The following is a 24,574-nucleotide window of genomic DNA, read 5'->3' on the forward strand; positions in this document are numbered from 1 at the left end:
CAAACTGTTTTCCAAAAATGGTTTTACCACTTTGCCTTTTCATCCGCAACATGAAAGAGCTGCAGTCCGGCAACTGCGCAGATACTAGTTACCGCTGGGCTTGTACAAATGTGGCTATTCTTTTTGGTACACAATTATACTTCATTCTGCTTTTCCTTTTTCCTCATATTTTTCTAAGGAATCTTAAGCATTTAAATATGTGCTCAGGGGCAGTACACATAACTTAGCATAATAGGACATGTCTGGTTCAAATCTTTCGTTGAGTTGTCTTATTGAGTTGTACGAGTTCTTTACAAATTTTGGTTTAAGTTCATTATTAGATACATGTATCGGAAGATTTTTATAGTATGTGGCTTGCCTTTGCATTTTCTTAATGTCTTTTGAAGACCATATATCTTTAGTTTGACAAGATTTCATTTATGGGGTGCCTGGGTGTCTCAGTGGGTTAAAGCCTCTGCCTTCAGCTTGGGTCATGATCCCAGTGTCCTGGGATCGAGCCCGCATTGAGCTCTCTGCTCAGCGGGGAGCCTGCTTCCCTTCCTCTCTTTCTGCCTGCCTCTCTGCGGGCTTGTGATCTCTGTCAAATAAATAAATAAAATCTTAAAAAAACAGATTTATTATTTTCTTTCTCTTGTATGCTAAGAAATCTTTGTCTAATCTTTGTCTAAAGCCCAAAGATTCTCTCCCATTTTTTCCTAGAAATTTTATAGTTTTGCTTAATTATTTTAAGCTAATTTTGTATAAAGTGTGATGTAATAGTTCAGGTACATTTTATTCTTTGTGGATATCCTGTTTTCTCAGCACCATTTGTTGTAAAAACTATCCCTTCTTCACTGACTTGGTATCACTGCCAAAAATCAACTGATCAAACATCTGTGGGACTATCTCTGGACTCTGTTTTATCTACATATTTTTCTTTAGGCCAATTAGTATAGGTTTATAATAAGTCCTGAAATCCTGTATGGTAAATTCCCTAAATTCCTTGTTCTTCTTCAAAATTATTTCATCATTTTAAACGCTTTGAATTTCTACACAAATTTTAGAATTACCTTGCTGATTTCTATTTAAAAAGCCTTTAGAGATTTGACTGAGCTATCGAACCTATAGATCAATTTGGAAAGAACTGGCATCATAGTAATATTGAATGTTCTAATCCAGAAACACAGTATACCTCCTCCAGGGTCTATATCAACAATGTTTTGTAGCTTATAGCACATGGATCTTGTTTTGTTAAAATTATCCCTAAGAGTTTTGTGATTTTGGAAGCTATTGTAAATAGTACTGAGTTATTAATTTTATTTTCCAATTGTTTGTACCTCATATATAAAAACAAATGACTTTGTATATTGATTTATATCCTGCCATCTTACTAAAACTCATGTCTTAGTCCTAGTAGGTTTTTTTTGGTAGATTTCTTAAGATTTTCTACATACATGATTAGGTCATTTGTGGGGAAAAAAAAGAGACACCTTTTCTTCTTTTTTTATTTAAATGTCTGTGCCTTTTGTTTTATTATTGTGCTGGCAATAACCTGCAGGGAGGCTGTGAATAGAAGTGTTGCGAGAAGACATTGTTTCTGATCTTAGGGGAAAGAATTCAATTTTCCAACATTAAGTATAATATTAGCTATAGATTTTTGTAGATGGCCATTTTCATTTTGAGAAGTTACCATTTACTCTTAGTTGGCTCAGTTTTTTTTTCTTTTTTTTGACCCGGTGTTGAAATTTGTCAGATTCTTTGTCTTCATCCAATGAAGCGATCATATGGCTTTTCTCTTTGGTTCTATTCATATGAAGACTTGTGTTATTTTTTTTTTTTTAAATATTTAACCAGCTTGCATTCCTGGCATAAATTCCACTTGGACATAATATACTGTTCTTTTTATATGTGGCTGGATCAATTTGCTAGTCTTTCCTTGAGTAGACTGGCAACAGTGTTCATGAAGAGGTCTGCTTTGTGTTTTTTTCCCTTAGTGTGATGTCTTAGTCTGGTTTTCGTATTTGGATAACGCTGGGTTGATATTACTGATTTAATTTTATTACTCTTTATACACTGTGGTTGTTCCAAAATCCAACCACTCTGTGCTTCTCAGAACTTCTGCACGCTAGCTCCAAACTAGTAGAAACCTGCTAGTTATTCCTGACGCTTTTCTTTATTGTCCATATCCAATCCGTTTCCAAGGGCTGATTATTCTAGCTTCAAACCACAGGTCAAGTTTTTTGGTTTTTTTTTTTTTTTTTGAGTCTTTTGTCATTTGTCATCTGCTTCAAACCGTTCAATGGCTACTTTTTGTAGACAAACTATAACCCATAATCCCTCATCTGGCAATGATGTCTCCCATGATCTCCATTTTCCCACTTCTCTAGACGCCTGTCTTGTCTTCTTTTCCTTCACTCATTAATTACCCTCCAGCCACACAGATTCATTCACCACCTGAATCCCAAACTCTTTCATGCCCCCACACATCCTTGTTTTCTCCGAACACTCCAAAGATTGCTAAACTCTATAGAAATCAACTATGTCACTTCCTCTGAGAGACCTGCCCTGAGCTAAGAGCGAAAGAATCCTTCCATCCTTATTATTCTCTCAGTGTACTTATGACTTTTACACACACACACACACACACACACACACAAATACGCACACACACACAAATACACACACACCTATGTAGCTCCACTCATACTTTTTCTTTTTCATTGGACACTCAGCACAACATCTGGCATGATGATTGATGTCAACAGCAATTTGTTTAAAAACTGAGTGACAGAATGAATAAATACTGCCTAGAGGCACAAGGTGGCAAAGTAAAAAGCATGGCCTTTGGGATCACAACCACGAGTTCAAATCCTGCCTTTTACCATTATAATGTGAATTCTTGGGCAACTGCTTTAAAATGTGAAAATGTTAGCTTGCTTTCTTTTCTTTTCTTTCTTTTTTTTAAAAAATAGGGATATAATCATATATTGAGATGTTTCAGGCATAAGAATGAACCAAAGTATGAAAATGCCTTGTATGGACTAGAGTGACTTAATGAATAGTTGTTCTCAATCTTTCTCCTGCTCTACCAAAATAACATGAGAAATCTTTATATAAGACACCTACATTTTCACAGATAAAGGAATCACAAGGAAAATTCCCTTATATATAATAAACTCAAGACTCAGTTTAAGAACAAAAACAAATGTAGTATGATGTCACATAATTTAATTATCTTAAAGCCTTAATGAAAACCTTCAATAAAAGTTCCTGAGAAAATGAGGATTTTTTTTTCCTCACTAGATCCTCAGGACTTCTTACTGAGTCCTGATATACTGAGATTGCTTAAAAATAAATTCTAAACTTCCAGAAACAAGTTGAATGCATGAAATTAAAAATTTTTCTTAGCCTATTCAGCATTACCTTCAAAGAGAATTGATAGATGGGGTTAATTTTTCTGAGGTCATTAATAACAAAATAAAGAAGAGATGCTCTGGCTGCCACTGGTCTGTAACATTCTCGGGCCTCATTGATTTTTCTTTCATTTTCTTTAGCTTCAATCACCTATGGTGAGATCAAACAACGTAAGTAACTAGTAACTTACACTTCATGTTCTTTATACCTACCCAACTGATGGAAGGGATGTATCTGAAGTGAAAAAGTATTTGCATTAAAATAGATAACATGGGTGGCATCTATGTGTTTCAACTTTTCTAAAATTATTAGATTCATATTTTAAATGACTTTTGAGTTTTCAGTGAGAATGGACATAATGTTAGCTGTTTTACGGTTACAGATTAAACAAACCTGATTGGTCTTGGTTTTATAGAATTTTTTCTGAGTTGTGTCACCTTCCCCTGCCTCCTCTCTCTTTTTCAGGGTTAATAACCCAGCTCTATCACCTCCCAGGGATAGCTCTTAAAAGTCTGCTGGGTCAATTCAATGCCCATAACTTTATTAGTCAACAAGGTATACAAAAACAGTCAAGGTCAATAATATAGCCAATATCCAGGCTTACTAAAAAACCTTTATATGAAGACTCTCATGACTGTCTGACTTTGTACCAGATGATCCATATGCTCATATTTTTCCATTTAGTTTATCTTTATGTATTAGCCCCTGGGCATAGTCAGAGAGATAATTAAAACAACAATAACACCACCACCACCTACAACCAACATACTCACTTTTACTCAAGGCTCAAATTTTTTTTTTTTTTTTAAATCTAGGACTACTGCTGGTCCTACAGCTTTTTAAGATAGTCTTTTTTTTTTTAAATTTTTTTAACAAAGTTGATTCCTCATACTTGTGTATAAATGGAAATAAAATGTAGAGCAGAGGGGGGGAATCCCTACACAGCAATATACTAAGAGAATAGGAAGAGACATTTTAAGAGACAATTAGAAGCTAACGGCAAAGCTAAGACCTAATTTACTTAATTGCCCCAGTCTTTACCATCTTAGGAGCTACCTAGAATTCACTTACTTAAAAGGATAGACCAATTTGGGATTCCATTTCTTAGCTAAAATTAAGACAAACATATAGGATGTGTGGTGACACAGCCTCAACTGGGTAATTAATAGATTACTTAGTAATGAGGATATTCCAGAAAGGAAATGAGGTTCCTCTCCTTCTGAAACAATAGAATTTTGAAGTTCACGGCCAGTTGCATGAGTCCAAAGTGCACATCATGCACAAGGCAGATTGAGACATAGGCTGGACGTTCAGCAGGAAATCTACTCAATAAAAATTTTTACTGGCATTCAGGAGATGTCATTGTTTCCCAGGGTGAATAATGCATCTGAGTACAGCAGGAGACCGTCCCTTGCTCTGTCTCTCACCACTGAAGGCCTGTAAACAAAACATCAGCTCTAAATATTTCCCTGAAAGGCACAACAGACTGGGAAGCCTGTGGTGGGACTGTAGGGTGTCAGTCTGCCAGAGCTGGACGCTAAGCCTTTTTCGATTTTAGACCATATAAGCCAGCAGGCTCTAATTCTCTTCCGATTCGGCCACTCGGGAAAAATAATAGCCTGACAGAGTCTCATGTGAATGACTGGATCTATGCTGAATTAGGATAAGCACAAGTTCAACCACCTCCTTCTCCACACAGAGCCCGCACATTTTTAAGGGCGGTTTATTAAATGAACCGAAATCCACAAGTCAGTGCTCTTAGAGAAGTTGTCAGGTTTGATCACGTTTTTACGCCAACCACTTGATTCAAAAGGAGCGCTGTGACCCTCTGGGGGCCCTTTGCGTCTTCTTACCTTGCTCTCTATCTCTGCCGCGGTTGCTTTCGTCATCTCTAGTCTCTCCACCAGCTCCGTGTCATCCAGAAAGCTCCCCTGTGCCGCAGAAAGGCGCAGAAGGAGGTCGTCCTCCAGGTACTTCAGCTCGATCTTAAAGTCATTTTGGTGCTTGGTCAAAACCAACTAACACAAACCAGGAAAAGGTGTGAGACATGGTGGTTCAATTCAGGTTTGAAAGCAGTTTCTTTCACCATCAGTTTCACAGAATCATACATAGTAAATCACACTTAAAATTAAAACCATACTAATCTTTAAAAAGTTACTTTAAAACAAGTCGGAAAATGTGGTAAGAACTGCTTGCACCCCAGGGTCCAGAGAATGCATATTTGTTCTAATCATTTAGCATCAGGAACCTACAGGAAGAATCTATTCATAGGAAGAAACTTCTGGTTTCTGCTTCCTATCTAAAGAGATGGAAGTCATTTCCAACCTCACAATAGGAAGAAAGTGAATCTTCAAGTCTTCTCACATTCATCAAAGAACTGAGGTCACAGGGCCAACGGCTACTCTCAAAATCAGAGAAGTGGGTGACTACAGACCATCACAGCTGCTGGCAAATTCACAATGGTCATTGGCTAATTGTTGAAGGCAGAGCTTGAGGGTTCAAAACCTCGGGGGGGTGGGGGGGGTGGGGGTGTGGTCTTGGGAAGCCCTTCATACTTTTGTGAATTTGCCTCTAGGAGACTTACCAGGTTCTTACAGTGAAGATCAGGGGGAAAAAAGAAAAATCTACTCCTGCTTTGGGCAGTGGAAGGAGGGAAAACAACCATTTTGAAATATGTCCAGAGGAAAGCAACTATTTAAAACATGCAGGAGCTTTCTGTTCTCTTAACAAATGCCTGCCCTCAAGGGAAATTTTATTGTCAGAGCCTTATCTGACCTTAGGCAAGAGCATGATTGGACAACTCTGTTTCCCCTGGATGTCCTTTCTTGTATAGGGAATATAAAAATAACTGATAAACTGGTCTGAAGTTCAAACCCCGGTGACTCAGGCCTATTAGAAAACCCTTGGATTTAATGATAGGATTATAGAGTACTTCCCATCCAAAATACCTTACCATCATATCACATCAAGTATGTGATATCATATCATATCATATCAAACTCCAGTATGATAACACTGGATTACAACAGAGTGCAAGGTACTGATTCCATTTAAGAAGGAGCTTCTAGGATAGTCCAAGGATACAGCGAGACAATAACAGGGATCTGAGGGGAAAGTGAAGCCTATAACACTAAGAGTTCCAGCAAATGTGACATGCAGCCTAACTCCTAACCACATAAATATAAAATCTAACACCAAAGCTCTACTTACCTCACTTCAAATTATCTAATACATCTTTTTTTTTTTTAAGATTTTATTTATTTATTTGACAGACAGAGACCACAAGTAGGCAGAGAGGCAGGCAGAGAGAGAGAGAGAGGAGGAAGCAGGCTGTCCGCAGAGCAGAGAGCCCGATGCGGGGCTCGATCCCAGAACCTGGGATCATGACCTGAGCCGAAGGCAGAGGCTTTAACCCAGTGAGCCACCCAGGCGCCCCTATCTAATACATCTTAACTAGCTTTTAACAAAAAAGTACAAGGCACACTGAAAGGCCCCACTGTCTGAAGAGATAAAGCAAACCCCAGAACAAGAGTCAGAAATGGCAGAGATTTTGAAATGATCAAACTGGGAATTAAAAATAACTAAGCCTAATGTGCTAAGGGGCTCTAATGGGTAAAGTGGGAAACATGCAAGGCTATACGGACACTTCAAGTAGAGAGAGAGAAACTCTAAGAAAGGAAATGCTAGAAATAAACTCTATGACAGAAAGAAGGATGTCTTTGATGGACTCCTCAGTAGGCTGGACCCATCAAGGGAATCATCAGCCAACTCAAAGGTAAGTCAACAGAAACTTTTCAAAGTGAAAAGGAAAGAGAAAAGGAATGGAAAAAAAGGGAAAAGAATATTCAGTCAATGTAGGAAAATTACAATTTTTTTTAACACGCACATCATGGGAAGTCCTGAAGGAGAAAAAGGAGAAGAAATATTGGAGGTAATAATGGCAAAGAATTTTCCAAAATAAATGACATTCACCAAACCACAGATCCAGGGAGCTCACAGCACACTAAGCAGAGTAAGAAACAAACAAATATATCAGACCATAATCAAACAAAGAAAAAGTCTTAGAAAAAGCTACAAGTAAAACAAACAAACAAACCCACCTCACCCACAGAAGAAAGAGGACAAGAATTTCCCAGAACTTTTGAGAAACCATGCAAGTAAAAAGAGTAAATATTTAAAATACTGAAGAAACAAATGATCAGTCTAGAAATTTCTATCTTGCCAAATCACTCCTCAAAAATGGAGGAAAAATAAAAACCTTTCAGACACACAAAAACTGAAAGAATCTGTCACGAGGAGACATGTCTTACAAGAAGTGTTAAAATTTTTTGTCATAGAGAAAAAAATGTCATAGGCCAGAACTCAGAACTCCATAAAGAAAAATGTCATAAAGAAGAATGTCAGAGAAAGAATAAATGGAGGTAAAAATTTTTTTTTCTTATTTTCTTTTAAAGATTTTATTTATTTATTTGAGAGAGAGAGCATGAGAGGGGAGAAGGTCAGAGGGAGAAGCAGACCCCTCCCGCAGAGCTGGGAGCTCACTGTGGGACTCAATCCCGGGACTCGGGATCATGACCTGAACCAAAGGCAGTAGCTTAACCAACTGAGCCACCCAGGTGCCCCCATTTTTTTCTTATTCTTGACAGAACTGTTCAAAATAATACAGAGAACAATGTAGCTGGTGATTATAACTTATGATAAATGAAATGAATGACAACAATGTTATAAGAGACTGGAGGGAGGAAATGGGAAAGCTTTTAAAAGATAACCCACATGTCCCAGTAGAAGTATAACAATGTGACTTGAAAGTGGACTTAGGTTACTTGTAAATGTATATGCTAAATGCTAAAGAAAGGACTATATGTTTTTATTATTTATTATTTATTTATTTATTTTTAAAGATTTTATTTATTTATTTGACAGAGAGAGAGATCACAAGCAGGCAGTGAAGCAGGCAGAGAGGGAGGGAAGGAAGCAGGGTCCCTGATGAGCACAGAGCCCAACGTGGGGCTTGATCCCAGGACTCTGAGATCATGACCTGAACCGAAGGCAGAGGCTCAACCCACTGAATTACCCAGGTGCCCCAAGAAAGGGCTATATGTTTTTAAAAAGAAGTATAACTTACATACTGAGATAGGACAGGCAATAGAATCCTATAAAATGCTCAATTAAAATCAGAGAAGGCAGAAAGAAAGAAAAGAAAAAAAAAAGGATAAGGAAGAGTTCAGTAAATTAAAAAAAAACCAGTGACATATGGTAGATTTTAATTCAACTGCGTCAACAATAATCACTTTGTGAATTTTCTAAATACATCAATTAAAAGACAGACATTGACACTGTGCATACAAAAACAAACAACAAAAACAAAAAAAAAACAAAAGCAAAACAAGACCTAACTGTCCGTTGTCTACAGGAAATCTGCTTTGCTCAAAGGCAAAGGAATGGAGAAATATACCCCATGTAACACTAAGCAAAAGAATGCTGAAGCAACTATATTAATTTCAGGCAAAGCAGACACAAAAACAAAGAAAAGTATCGAAAGCTAAAAGGGAAATTACATAATGATAAAGAGGTCAATTCTCTAAGAATGTGTAAGAATCCGTATTGAGCATGTCTCTGACAACAGAGTGTCAAAATACATGAAACAAACTGATAAAACTTCAAGAAGCAGACAAAGGCACATGCTGGAGCATTCAAAACTCTAGCTAATATATCTAGTGAGTAGAGATTCAGTAACAGTATAATTGAACCAAATAGGAAAAATCACAGGATGTAATTAACATTTATGGGATACTTTCTCAACAAATAGCAGAGTATGCAATTTTTTCAAGCTCACATAGGTCATTCACAAGATAAACCAAACTCTGGACCAGAAAACATATCTGAAAGAGTTTAAAAAAACCCCAGAAATACAATGTATGCTCTCAAACCACAATGAAATTAAATAAGGAATCAGTAATGGAAAGACAGCTGAAAAAATCCCAAAATATTTGGAGATTAAACACTATACTTCTAAGTAACAGACAGATGAAAAAAAGAAATTTCAAGAGAAATGAAAAATATATTGAAATAAACAAAAATGAAAATACAATTTAACAAAATGTGTGAGATAAAGCAAAAGCAGTGCTTGGAGGAAAATTTATAGCATAGAACACATTTATTAGAAATGAAGATTCTAAAATTAATTACCTAAGCTTTTACCCTAAGAAACTATGGAAAGAAGAGCAATATAAACAAAGAGCAAGGAAATGAAAATAAACAATAAAAATTAGAGGAGAAATCAATAAAATATAAAACAGTAAACCAATGGGGAAAAAAAATCATCAACCAAACATTGTATCTATACAAAAATCAATAAAATTTATAACCCTGTAGCTTGGCCAATCAAGGAAAAAAAAAAGGAGAAGGTACAGATTATAATGTTAGTAATTAAGGAAGGACCATCACTATTGATTCTATAGGTTAAAGGACAATAAAAGACTATGATGAACAATGGTATGCCCATAAATTTGATAATTTAGATGCAGTAGACCAACTCCTTGAAAGACACATCTACCAAAAACTCTTACAATGGAAACTATATAATCTGAATAGGCCTACATCTAATTAAAAAATTGAATTGACAATAATCTTCCAAAATAGAAAACACCTGGGTCCAGGTGATTTTGCTGATGAGTTTGCCAAAGATGTAAAGAAGTAATGTTATCAATTCTTTACAATTTCTTCCAGAAAATAGAAGCAAAGGGATTACTTCCTTACCAATTTTAAGAGGCCAGCATTATAGTCTAATATCAAACCCAGATAAAGCCATTACAGAAAAACCCCAAAACAATATACAAATATCATTCATGAGCATAGATATGAAAATCCTCAACAAAATATGAGCAAACCAAATCAAACACATGTGTAAAAAGAATTATATACCATACTAAGTAGGATTTATTCCAAGTATGCAAGTCCAAGTCAACATTGAGAAGTAACATAATTCATCTCATCAAAAGGCTAAAGAAAAAGTATATGAGATAAAACAGATGAAGAGGGGCACCTGGGTGGCTCAGTGGGTTAAAGCCTCTGCCTTCAGTTCAGGTCATGATCCCAGGGTCCTGGGATCGAGCCCCGCATTGGGCTCTCTGCTCAGCAGGGAGCCTATTTCTCCCTCTCTCTCTGCCTGCCTCTCTGCCTATTTGTGATCTCTGTCTGTCAAATAAATAAATAAAATCTTAAAAAATAAATAAAATGGATGAAGAAAAAATGTTTGAAAAATCTAACATTCATTTATGATAAAAATTCTCAGCAAACTAGAAATATAAAAGAACTTCAACTTAATAGAGAACATCTAAAAATGAAACATCTAGCTAATACCTCACTTAATGGTGAGAAGCTATTTGCTTTCTCCCCAAAACTGGAAACACGACACAAATATCTCCTTTCACCTTTTCTATTCAACATTGTACTGAAAGTCTTAACAAATACAGCAAGACAAGAAAAATAAAGAAAAGGTATACAGAATGGGAAACCTGAATTATGACAAGGTTGTCTTTGTAGAAATTCCTAAAGAATCAACAAAAGGACTCCTAACTAATATGAGATTATAACAAAGCTGCAAGATACAAGGTTAATATACGAAAGCCAGGGGCTCCTGGGTGGCTGAGTGGGTTAAAGCCTCTGCCTTTGGCTCGGGTCATGATCTCGGGGTCCTGGGATAGAGCGCCGCATCGGGCTCTCTGCTCCGCGGGGAGCCTGCTTCCTCCTCTCTCTCTGTCTGCCTCTCTGCCTAGTTGTGATTTCTCTCTGTCAAATAAATAAAATATTAAAATATATATATACGAAAGTCAATTGCTTTTCTATACACTAACAATAAACAAATGAAATTTGAAGTTTATGATACAATACATTTACATTAGCACCAAAAAACTGAAGTGCTTGGGTAACAATCTAAGAAAATTATACTGAAGATATATGTGAAGAATTCTACCATTTCCTGATAAAAGGAATCAAAGATCTTAAAATGTAGAGAGAATCCATATTCATGATAGGAAAAGTCAACATTTTTAAGGTATCGTGTCTTCCTTTCTGTGATTCAACATACTATCAATCAAAATTCCAGCACATTATTTTGCAAATACTGACAACCTGATCTTAGAGTTTACATGCAAAGGCTTAAGATCCAGAAGAGCCAACAGTCAATGTATGGAAGAAGTTGAAAGGCTGACAATACCCAGCCCACAGACTTGCTATAAAGCTACCACTCATAAGGAAGCTATAGTTTTCACATTAGACAATAGATCCACAGAAATATGGTCAATTCATCTTTGACAAGTAGCGAAGTCAAGGGAGAAAGGACAGTTTTTTCAACAAATGGTGCGGGACAACTGGGTATCCACATGCAAAAGAATGGAGCTGGATCCCTACCTCACACGAAAAACAAAATCTAACTCAAAGTGGGTCGTAGACCTAAATGTAAGAGCTAAAACTCTAAAACTCCTAGATGAAAACATAGGAGTAAACTTGTGTGAGGCAATGGTTTCTTAGATACAGCATCAAAAGCACAAGCAACAAAGAAAAAAGATGTAAACCTGATTTCATCAACAATGGAAACTTGTGTGCTTCAGAAGACACCATCATGAAAGTGAAGACAATCCACAGAACGGGAGAAAATATTTATATAGTATATGCCCAGTAAGAGTGTAATACCCAACGTATATGAAGAGCTCATACAACAATAAAAATAACCCAATTTTTAAAATGGGCAAAGTATTTGAAACAGATGTTTCTCTAAAGAAGACATACAAAAGGCCAATAAATATATGAGAAGATGCTTCACCTCATTAGTCCGTAGGAAAAAGAAAGTCCAAACCACAGTGAGATACCACTTCACACCCACTACTATGACTATTATCAAAAAGAGAGACAAAGATAGGATAGGATGTGAAGAAACTGCGTCCTTTCTACATAGCTGGTAGAAATGTAAAATGGTGCAGTCACTTTGAAAACAGTCTGGCCGATCCTCAAATATTAAACACAGACTTACTATATGACCCAGAAGTTCTGCTCCAAGGTACATATCGAGAAGAAATGAAAAATATATGTCCACACAACTTACAGTGAACGTTCCAAGAAGCATTGAACATCACAGCCAAGAAGTGGGAACCACCTGAATGTCCATCAACTGATGAGGGCATAAGTAAAATATGGTCTATAGTATCTATAATAGAATATCATTCAGCCATAAAAAAGGAAGAATTGATAGATGCTATCTTATGGATGCACCTGAAAAATACTAGGCTAAGTGAGAGAAGCCAGGTATAAATGCCAGCTGTTTTACGATTCCATGTATATGATATGTCCAGAACAGGCAAATCGATAGGGATAGAAAGGAGATTAATGATTGCTAGGAGCTAGGAGAGTGGGGATGCGGGCGGGGGAGTAACAGCTGTAAGCACGGATTTTCTTTCTGAGATGCTGAAAATGTTGTAAAATCGATACTTTGTGAATGACCTAAAAACCACTGAATTATATAATTAAAAAGGGTATGTGAATGATATCCCAAACTTATAAAAAACAGGCAGAAAGATTACTGTGCCTTACTGAACGACAATGAATGGACATGTTTTACTGAAGCAGAATAGTATTTTATTTTATTTTATTATTATTTTTTAAAAGATTTTATTTATTTATTTGACAGACAGAGATCACAAGTAGGCAGAGAGGCAGGCAGAGTGAGAGAGAGGGAAGCAGGCTCCCCGCTGAGCAGAGAGCCTGATGCGGGACTCGATCCCAGGACCCTGAGATCATGACCTGAGTCGGAGGCAGTGGCTTAACCCACTGAGCCACCCAGGTGCCCCAGAATAGTATCTTAAATACATTTTATTTTTTTATATTGCAAAAAGGAAGGATAACATTAGGAGAAACTGAAGTTGGGCTAGTGATGTAGAGGAACTCTGTAGTATCTTGTAACTTTTGTGTAAATAAATCTAAAACTATTCCAGAGTGAGTTAACATTTATTTTAAAAGCTTTCTGATTAAAAAGTTTCTGATTAAAAAAAAAAAAGAGGGGGAGAGAGGCAAAATGTTGCTAATCACTGAAGCTAAATGATAATCACATGGAAACTTAGAACTATTTTCTTTACATTCCTATGTTTGAAAAATTTCGCTATCAAAAATAAAAGCAAACAAAGAAATTAATTGAACTGTCAAAGCTTTTGCATAAAAAGAAAAACATGTGTACATGTATGACCATGACAAGACGATTTTCTTATATGGTCATATGGTGTTTCAAATATGGACATGTTCCCTGTCCAACTTGGCAGGGATACACCAAGCAGCCTGTGGTCCTCTAAACCCTGGCCTTGGATCACTCATTACAGGCAGGCTGTGATGTCGCCACATGGGAGCACGCTCACGAGGAGACCGGAGGGAACCGAGCCCACTCACTCTCAGCCTCTATCCCAGGGCCTCTCTGCTGTGGTTGGTGACTGGTGCAGAAGTAAATCCAACCGAAAGCTGCCTCGAATGGACTCTGAACATGAGTGAGAATCCCTTGCAGAGATTCTGCTAAAACAGACTGCTGGGCCTGCCCTGGAAGGTCACATTCAGCAGGATCTGGTCTGGGACCTGAGATTCTGCACTTAAGGTTCCCAGCTGATGCTGATGTTCTAGGAACACCACCTGAGAAGCACTGATTTATACCTGGAGTGACGAACACTTGCCATAAAAGCGAGATGGCCAGTATCTTTGGTTTGGCAGGACATACAATCTCTGCTGCAACGACTCATCTCTGCTACTGACTTCCTTCTACATTTTCAGGCTTCATTTGTTGTTTGGGGCTATTTTCATGTTTGTTTTTTTAATTCAATGCTCATTTTTATTTTATTTTTTCTTAATCACTGTACTTAAAGCCATACATTTTCCTTTAAGTGTTAGTCATCATCAGCTATGAGCCCCTGAATTTTTCCAGCTTTATTCCATTACTCCTCTTTTTTGTTCTTTTGCCCTGGCTGACTTGGACTACCATCACTGAACCTATCAGGACATGTTCCTGCTTCTCTCCTTCTGTTTCCCATGACTCCTGCATCTCTTTGCTTGTCCTTGTCACCTGCATGAAACTACAGCAAGCCCATCTCCTACTGGGGGCACGTTGCTAACTACCTGCTTTAACAGGAGAGCCCTTGAAGTGTTAACTGTTCACATACATCCTCATTTTTCTCAGTTAGATTGTAAACCCCAGGTGGGCAAGTATCCCACCTTATACTTCTGGGTCTAAGCACTCTAACTTGGGCAAAGCAGATACCAGATTAAGTGTTGATGGACGGTTTTGTAATTTTTACCTTAAGTTTCTCCAGATCTGGCCTTTCCATACTGACCACCTCTGCCAGGAGCTGGGCTTCTAGACCGTCTTCTGTGACCGTGAAATTGAGGAGCGTTGTTTGAGCCTGCAATTCCGGCTTATAGTGAGGATTTGCCAGCTTTGTGTGAAGGATAAGGCGAAAGTTCTTGTTAAATTCACATTCTTTGTCTCCAATCCTGATGTATCTAAAGGGGCACAACACAAACATTCAGGAGATTCCCATGAACCATAACTGATATGGAGAGGGCATTCCATTTCCTCCATTCCAATAATGTATCCAGGCTGTAAGACCAGGTAATTCAGGATTTTTCAGCTACCATGTCTCCCTAAAAGTACAGAAGAAATAGGAATTATCCACTAAACTTCTATAGGACTGTTTACATGCAAAATGGTGTTAACAGTACTCATCTCGTAATGTCACCATAACAAGAAAATGCAGTACTTCATACGAAGGTTGTATAACAACAAACATTAGCTTCTATTATACTTCTGTGATTAAGCTTCTATTAAACATTTTTATTCTTTTTTTTTTAAAGATTTTATTTATTTTTTTTATCAGAGAGAGAGAGACAGCGCACAAGCAGGGGGAGTGGCAGGCAGAGGGAGAAGCAGGCTCTTCGCTGAGCAGGGAGCCTGACGTGGGTCTCGATTCCAGGACCCTGGCATCACGCCGAGCTGAAGGCAGATGCTTAACTGACTGAACCACCCTAGACGTCCCTAAACACTGCTATTCTGAAAGGATGAGTATGTGTTTGCATGTATCTGGGTGTGTGTGTATTAAGTGTATATATACTTAAAATTTATATACATATTAGAAATACACATACACTTTAAATTACTATTTCAGGATTTTTGGTACCGGCTCATAAGCGAAGTTTAAGCAGCCTCCTGTATGGAATGCACAATGCGGGGTCTGGACAACCATGCTTCTATCCTACATTCCAGTTACCTCGGTCATAAGGACCAGAAGCGGGCACTTCAAAACACCCCAGAGTGAGCTCTCCTGGGACTTGGGATTGGAACAAAGAGAAGGGAGAATTGGAAATGGAACCTTTAAGGCTCATGCTGATGTCACCCTTTCCTTCTGGTAAACCAGAGCAGAGAAAGACCTTCCTGGTTTCCCCAAGAAAGAGTCAACCAATATTCAGGTTGCAGAGTCATACAAAGGGAGCAGGTTCTGGATACTACGGGCTTCCAGGTCCCATGTTCCTTGAAGCCTGACTGCCTTTTAAACACAGTTGCCGGGGTGCCTGGGTGGCTCAGTGGGTTAAAGCCTCTGCCTTCAGCTCAGGTCATGATCCCAGGGTCCTGGGATCGAGCCCCACATCTGGCTCTTTGCTCCTCGGGGAGCCTGCTTCCTCCTCTCTCTGTCTGCCTACCTGTAATCTGTCTCTCTCTCTGTCAAATAAATAAATAAAATTAAAAAAAATAATAAACACAGTTGCCATGACACCCTGCAGCCTTGTGACGTTCGGGTTCGGTCTTTGTTTGGCTTCAGCTAGATGGAGGTGGTTTCTGGAAATGCAAGCAAAGTTCTGCAAGGATGCCGCCTCACCCTCGGGGGAGGGTCTCATTTCTTTCTACCTCAGATCCTGAGGTCTAACGTGTAAGGACCTCATCACCCAGGCTCTGGTGTTCTCTGGGTTCTGGAAGGGCGTTGGCCAATGGAAGCACTAGCAAGACACGGCAGTACAGGAGGGGGAGTTCGAGGCAGATCTTCCCTGCCTCAGTGCTGTGGTCTGGGGGAGGCTGTGTCCTACCATGACTGTATTCCGGGTTTGGGATGGGCCTCTTCCCACAGCTCCGCTCACAGGACCAAATAACACCTTCAGGCCTAGAGGTGGTAATAGCTTCCTGATGTTGTAAATCCCTGGTTGCCTGGACTCCTGGGCTCCCTTACGCTTCCCTCTGAACATTCTTTCTGTCAACAGTCACTGTTGACACAAGACCTACTTTGTGGTCTTGTTTTTCTTCCAGGAACCTGCTACAAGGATTCGGTAGAAGGGTTTTAAAATTCATGCAACAAACAAATGACAAATACTGAAATTTTTCAGACTCTTCCACCAAAGAGGTCTGAACTGCATAGGAGGAAAATTACATGTAAGAAGCCTACAAGTGAGCCTGAAACAGAGTATCTTCTCAGTCTCCCATTTTATATTAAATACAAAACTTCTGCATTCTTCCACAGTCAGTGTATACAGTATTTTAATTGTAGAGGTATTCTAATGTGACAGAAAGCTATCCAAGGGCCATATTATTTTTATGTAAATACAGTATTTTTTAAAAAAATACTACTGAACTCACTGACTTATAGACAAAATGTTATTTCATGAAATTTATCAATTTTGGAAAACTGGATAAATTCAAAAGAAGGACATTGAAAAACAAGTTCAGCATTCAGGCAACATTCCTTTTTATTAAAATGCCACAATACTTGCAACAACTTTTCTTAAACTTGAGGAGAGATGCCCCAAATTTGTGATGTGGCAATATTTTAGGATGCTGCTGGTGGATGTTTCATAATTTTATATTACTCTGAGGTTAGCCTCTTGGGCCTCTTAGTGAAGAAAGGCCTTCTGAACCACTGGCCATTTTATCTGACAAGGAAGAATTCTGTAAAACAATGGTAGTGTGTAATGATTATTTAAAAAGTCAGTTTTCTTAAATCACTAAAGCTTTTAGCACAGAATCCCTCTTAATCACTAAAGCTTTAGTCACTATAGCTAAGAATCTCAAAAGACAGATAAGACTCATTTCCTCTTCATCCAACACTCAAATTTTGTTTGCATTGTAATGATCTTATATTTTCAGCAAAAACTTTTACAGGATTCTAAGCTTGAAAAAGATCTGCCAAACAAACCATTGCAAACATTCTTTATTAAGTTGAATGGTCAATCCATTCATGTGATCCAGTTTTGGGTTGTTTTTACTGTGTCAAGCCTTCCTGTGCTTTAATATTTTTTTCCTAGAAGGATGAAGAGCAATACAGGTAGCAACTTTTTTCTAAGCTGGTATAGTGTTTTTATAATATGCTTCCCTTTAAAAAAAATGAAAAACAGGGACCCTCGGGTGGCTCGGTGGGTTAAAGACTCTGCCTTTGGCTCAGGTCAAGCATGATCTCACGGTCCTGGGATCGAGCCCCGCATCGGGCTCTCTGCTCAGCAGGGATCCTGTTTCCTCTTCTCTCTCTGCCTGCGTCTCTGCCTACTTGTGATCTCTGTCTGTCAAATAAACAAATAAAATCTTTAAAAAAAAAATAGGGGCATCTCGGTTGGCTCAGTCAGTTAAGCATCTGCCTTCAGCTCAGGTCATGACACTGGGGTCCTGGGATCGAGCCCCGCATTGGGCTCCCTGCTCAGTGGGGAGTCTGCTTCTCCCTGCCTTCTGCCCCTCCCTTTGCTTGTGCTCTCTCTCAAGTAAATAAAGTCTTTTAAAAAAATAAATAAATAAAAACGAGTATTCACATCATTGTTAAAGAGAAACACTGAGGGAAAAAAAGAGAGAGACGAATGAACCAGAGGCCAAATGTTATGAATGAACCAGGGAGCAGCTGTTGGTGTATCCAATGAGCACAGTGGCCCTAAGCCCTTGTTTCACAGGTCATGGAAATAATACCATCTGTTTACAGGTTTGCAAATATCTTCCAGCTGATATTATACTCATTAAAATAATCACATACCTTATTGATAATTTCTTCAGTTCTTTGTTTTTTATAGAAAAACATGTTACAACCAAACATTCATTCACTCAAAAGGCAGTGACTGAACACCTACACCACGCCAGGCTGTCGGAGAGTCCTGTAGGCACTGGGCATCTAACAGGCACAGTCTCTGCTCTCACAAACATTATTACTTAACTCCCTCCTAACAGGCATTATGACCATAAGATCTTACATACTGATGGAACATTCTTCTGTTTAGTCTGTTCAATAAATGAAAACACATTAATTGCCTACAACATAAATAAGTCAATCAGAGAAAGACAACTATCATATGATCTCCCTGATATGAGGAAGTGGAGATGCAAAGTGGGGGGTTAGGGGGGTAGGAAAGGAATAAATGGAGCAAGATGGGATTGGGAGGGAGACAAACCATAAGTGACTTTTTTTTTTTTAAAGATTTTATTTATTTATTTGACAGATAGAGATCACAAGTAGGGAGAGAGGCAGGCAGAGAGAGAGAGAGAGGTGGAAGCAGGCTCCCCGCCAATCAGAGAGCCCGATGCGGGGCTCGATCCCAGGACTCTGGGATCATGACCCGAGTGAAAGGCAGAGGCTTTAACCCACTGAGCCACCCAGGCGCCCCCCATAAGTGACTCTTAATCTCACAAAACAAAATGAGGGTTGCTGGGAGGAGGGGGGCCGGGAGAGGGTGGTTGGGTTATGGACATTGGGGAGGGTATGTGTTATGGTGAGTGCTGTGAAGTGTGTAAACCTGGAGATTCACAGACCTGTACCCCTGGGGATAAAAATACATTATATGTTTATAAAAAAAATTAAAAAATTATATAAAAAATTGCCTACAACATGACAGTCATATCAAGATCAAAGATATGCCTCTGACATATCTTGATATAACATGCCAGTCATATCAAGATCAAAGAGAGGTGAAGAATGTGAAATGTCATCTCTCCAAAGAATATATACAAATGGCCAATAAGCATCTGAAAAGATGTTTAACACTATGAGTCATCAGGGAAATGCAAATAAAAGGTGCCACTTCACACTCACTAGATGACAACCAAATCAACCCCCAAAGACAGTAGTAACAAGTGCTGACAAGGAGAGAGAGAGAGATCATAACCCCTATACGTTGCTGGTGGGAATGGAAAATGGTACTACCACTTTAGAAGGCAACTTGAGTTTCTCAAAATCTTATACACACAGCTACCATTTAATCCAAATATTCTGCTCCTGGGTATATACCCCAAAGAAAGATAATCTTGTCGCATAAGACCATCCTATGTCATGTTTCTGTTGGTTAGCCCAATTCTTTTTGGTGAAGACATATTCGATCACACCTTCACTTGAAGCATGATCAAAATTTCTCCCATTGCTTGAGCTTCTCTTTCAAAGGTTTCCAAAGTTAATCTCAAAGGTAGCTTTGAGAAAGATCTTTCTTTGCTAGCACTATTCACTGACTGGCTTCTAAAGGAACTTTCAGGAGTGAAGGTTTCATTATGCTTGGGGATCCCAAACATAAGCGATACCAAAGTTGATACTCATTTCTATCACCACAGTGATAAAATCCAAACTTAAAATAAAACCTTTGGCATGTCTTGTGATCTTGTGATTAACTGCTCCATCTTGGTTTGAATTCTTTCCTCCTCAGGGCAGTATCTCAGATATGCTGTCTGTCACCACCTTTCATGACCTCAGATTCAATATTCCCTAATTGCTTATGAATTTTTACTGGATTTGAGTTCACACCTCATAAACTTTGTTTTAATCACTAACCTATATCCCCAGATGAGAAGAAAATGTAAATATTTTACCACTTAAAAATGTGCATTTTAATGAAGAATACTGAACGAACCAACTTCACAGTTTTCCTCATTGTTGCCCACTGGGCCAGGTCCATGTGGCAGGCTGAGGAACTGAGGTAAGAAGTTTAATTTCGATGTCTGCATGCGAAGGGGTGTGTGTGTGTGTGTACACGTGAGAATCAGAACAAGCCCCATAAGATGACTTCTTTATTTCTGGAAGTCCTAGCTGTTCAGGCCTCAGGGAGAAATCTCTAGAGAGGGGGTTGGAGAACTATTTCCATAAGGGGCCAGAGAATCCATACTTCAGATTTTGTGGGCTGCATACATCTTTCCTAAATATTCTTTGTTGACAACCCTTCAGAAACCACTTTCAGCTCATGGGTTGTATCCAGACAGGTTGTTTGCCTATCTCCACTCTAGAAGATCCCATGGTTGCAAGTAAACAGCAGCTAATCACATTCCATTTCCTAGTACCACCAAGCTATAATTTTTCCAGTCAGCTACTACACCTAACATTGCTCCCCTCCCTGGGCTTTCAAGAAAAAGAAAAAGTGTGAGACTGGCCAATATGAAGCATGAGGTTTGAACAACTTTGCTTCTGGGTGTAGGTGGCAAACGTTTTCAACTGGGTAAATACTCAGCAGATACCTGAGTTAGTGTGATGCTCCATAAAAGAGTTCAGAGACGACTCTGTGGCTCCCAATTTCCCTTGAACACTCCCCTTCTACACATACATTTACCCTGGAGTGTTCACATACCCCAGTTTGAGAGTGGGGAATCGGCCGCCTTGAGGGACAGGTCAAATTTTCTCACCAAAGAGACAGTTAGAGGAAAAGAGAAGGATGTCTACCTATAAAACTGGATTTTACATTTTGCTTGGAAACAAAATGATTTCATTATTTCATAGGTTCAAATTTCCCAGCGATAGTAAATTATCCTCAGTTGGGGTGTTTATGATCTATGAAAGGCAAAAACTGCATAATGACTCAGTGGGTTTTATCATTGCTGCTAGGTTAATTTTTGGTTAATCTCCTGTCTGGGAAAATTAAACACATAGCTAGTGCTCTCTTATGATTTGAAGGATCCAAAAAACAACCGAGTTAACCAGAGGGGTGGAAAAGCAAACAATCACTTTGTTGTTTCTGTGAAAGACACGAGCCCAGAGGTTATGACTTCTAGAATACAGCAACCAGCAACAGCTCTTGAACTTGAACTCCAATAAGAAGCTACAACAGGTGTGAAGAACAACATAACACTTGCAATTATGGCTATTATCTTAAAGCAGTCATTCACAACACATTTTCCAGCCCCAGGCCCCCCACAAGCAGGACTTCCTCCGACACTGGATCCCACGGAGACTCATGTGGGCCAGGAATCTCTGAAGCTGGATGGGGTTGCTCCCAGATGGTTTTTTCCATCTCTCCAAGGGAGTGACCAATTTCTGCCCCCTTTTCTCTGAATGCCTGGTGTGGAGGTTAGAGACCGATTATACGACCTCAGATCAGATATAAAATTATCTTCCCCAGTACAAACAGTATAGTTTTATCGGATAGAACAGAGGGTGAATCAAAAACACTGTTTCACCTGGCAGACTTGTACTTTTAGAGCAGGAAGTTCCCCTAGAGATCATTCAACTGATTCCCTTTTATGGACCCAAAGAGTTTATGACTTGCCCAAGGTCACAGAGCTTAGTGGCAGAAATGGGACTAGAACCTGGGTCTCTAGACTCCTAGTATAAAATTCATTTAACTGCACCATACTGCACGTTAATTTGCTCTGTATCATGGGGACAGCTGGTGACCCCAGCCTCCGTCGACTTGTCTGACCGTCTATCACAAGAGCCTACTGAGAGCTTATGACAGACTCAGTACAATCTGTGGCCACCAGAGAAAAGAAGATAGAGATGAAGTCCAGAGAACATCCCCTGCTGATCTTTGCTTTGACATTCTGTCCTTGCTTATGAAGGAGAATAGCACTGATTGTTGAGGTGTCTAGGTCTAACCAAAGAGCTGAATTTCTGGTAGCTGAATACATCAAATGAATTAATTTATAAAATTTAAAAATAAATCACTCAACATACAGAAAAATTTTCTATCTTCTGGCTTTAAGGGAAAAAAGTAGTCTTTTAAATATGCCAAACGCTCACTAGTCAGCTGCATAAATTATTGTATAAAAGACTATCATCTACAAAGTAACTATTAATTCAGTTTTTTTCATAGGTCAGGTTTACATAAAATCAGGTACATTGGGAACTTCAAAATTCTTTCAGAGTTCATTCAAAATCCAGCCGAAAGGGGCTTTGGGATGAAAAGATTCCTAATTTCTTCAAGTCATAGGTCATTTCTACTGTAGAGGACCGATATTAATACATGTGAAATAAATTCGTAGCTAATAGTCACAGCACATCTGTGACAGACGTGGGGAAACATTTCTCCCAGAAATGTGTCTGTGAGATTCTGAAATGATTCTGAAAACCAGAATCTCTGTGAGTTGAGGCACCATTATCTCAACATAATCAAGATGAGACTCTCAAGGTGGAGATCTTATATTCAAGATATCTACCCAGAAATGGGAGGAAGTATCTTCTCCTCTTGTTGGAGCTGTTCTCAAGATTTAGTGTAGCTGCTGCTGAAAATGCCATCAGTCCTGGATCATAAAAACCGAAACGACTTTCTCTAGTGATTAGATATTCTGAGTACATGAACAAACACCATCATTATTTTTTATTGCCATCTAAAACAAAACTTGGAAAAGCAGCATATTCAATTTAGAAAAAGGACCCGCTGCAGGAGGACTGTTTTAAGAAAGATTTGCAAAACCTTTCTCATGACGCCGTGGAGAGAGAAATTTCCTACGACACTGTATTAGCACCCTGAAGGGCCTTCCTCTATGATGGGCAATTCAGAGAGCTCACAAGTTCCCTGGACTGGAGGAATTCTCCAGGCCTCTCACCAGGCCCTGCTTGTCAAGGTAGAAAGATGGCGGGTGGTTTTTGAGATAAGAAAATAATATAGTCGTTGCAGAAAAAACACACTTAGGAAAAGAAAAGGAAAAAAACCCAAACTTTTCAATGGACATCTAAAAGCTTTACTACATGTCCTGCTGCTTCAAATTAAATGCTTCTCAATGAGGCTTGGGAGCCCCGATGGCTCCAGCAGGGAGCACGGTGGTGGGCGGCCCTTGCCATGTGGCTGTGTTACTTAGCAACCCCATCAGGGGGGGCCCCGTGGAGTTGGTCAAACCCCTGCTCCTGGGGAAAGGTTTGGGCTGAAAGCTGCACAGCTGGCAAGACGGCCCAGGAAAAGGAGGAAAGAAGTACTGAATAGAAATGAGTTAATTGTCTTGCTGCTTCATATAGTTAATATACCAACACGTCCTTCTCAGATAAAAGCAAACTTCAATTAAAAAAAAAAAAAAAAAAAAGACGGCTGGTGCAGGGACTCCAGGTACCCTCACACAGAAAGAAACAAGGAAGCTAAAAAAGAAAATCCTAGCAGATTATTTCCCTCTGGGAAACAGAATACGTATATACATTTTACATATATTATGTTCAATATGAAGACATATGTATATATCTATTTCGTATCTCAATATAGCCATATTTAAATATTACAATGTATCATGAAAAAGGAATTCTGGTTCTGTTTGCATTTTTTTAAAGAAAATTTGCTTTTTCTAAAGATATTTATTTATTTATTTATTTGTCAGGGAGAGAGAGGGAGCGGGCACGCACAAGCAGGCAGAGGCAGAGAGAGAAGCAGGTTCCTTTCCGAGCAAGAAGCCCGATGCGGTACTCGATCCCAGGACTCTGGAATCATGACCTGAGCTGAAGGCAGCGGCTTAACCAACTGAGCCACCCAGGCATCCCAGAAATTTGCTTTTTTCAAGAAAGTAAAGATTATCTGTGACCTATTTAGAAATTGCTTTCACATCAAGTCAAACAACTTCTACCCAAGATGACTATGAGTGTGTGTGGACTATCTATAGAATTTGAATGTTTTTTTAAAAATTATTTTGATTTATTTGAAAGAGAGAGAAAGATTGCAAGCATGAGTGGGAGAGGGAGAGCACACTCCCCGCCAAGCAGGGAGGCAGATGCAGGGCTTGATCCCAGGACCCAAAGATCATGACCAAGCTGAAGGCAGATGCTTAACCCACTGAGCCATCCAGGTACCTCTGAATGTTATTCTTAAAAAAAAAACAAAACAAACAAAAAAAAACCCCAACTCGACCAAATTTAACAGAAAGGTCTTTCCCATAATTAAACCTTATGTTGCACTTAGAAATTAGGAGGGACTAGAATGCTGAATTCTACTGTATCAGGGCATGAATTAACTTGAAAATTAAGCA

General features: G+C 38.9%; 1 protein-coding gene across 1 annotated transcript in view; it reads right to left on the minus strand.

Annotated features, from left to right (window-relative positions):
* DNAH11 (dynein axonemal heavy chain 11) overlaps positions 1–24,574 on the minus strand; it is a 325,583-nt gene that overhangs the window by 36,816 nt on the left and 264,193 nt on the right. The window contains exons 66-68 of the mRNA XM_046021406.1: positions 14,721–14,925; positions 5,247–5,411; positions 3,403–3,543 (exon numbers count right to left, since the gene is read on the minus strand). Of these exons, the coding sequence (XP_045877362.1) occupies positions 3,403–3,543; positions 5,247–5,411; positions 14,721–14,925 (511 nt within the window). The remainder of the gene's footprint in view (positions 1–3,402; positions 3,544–5,246; positions 5,412–14,720; positions 14,926–24,574) is intronic.

This window comes from Meles meles, chromosome 10 (assembly GCF_922984935.1).
Source record: "Meles meles chromosome 10, mMelMel3.1 paternal haplotype, whole genome shotgun sequence".
NCBI lineage: Eukaryota > Metazoa > Chordata > Mammalia > Carnivora > Mustelidae > Meles > Meles meles.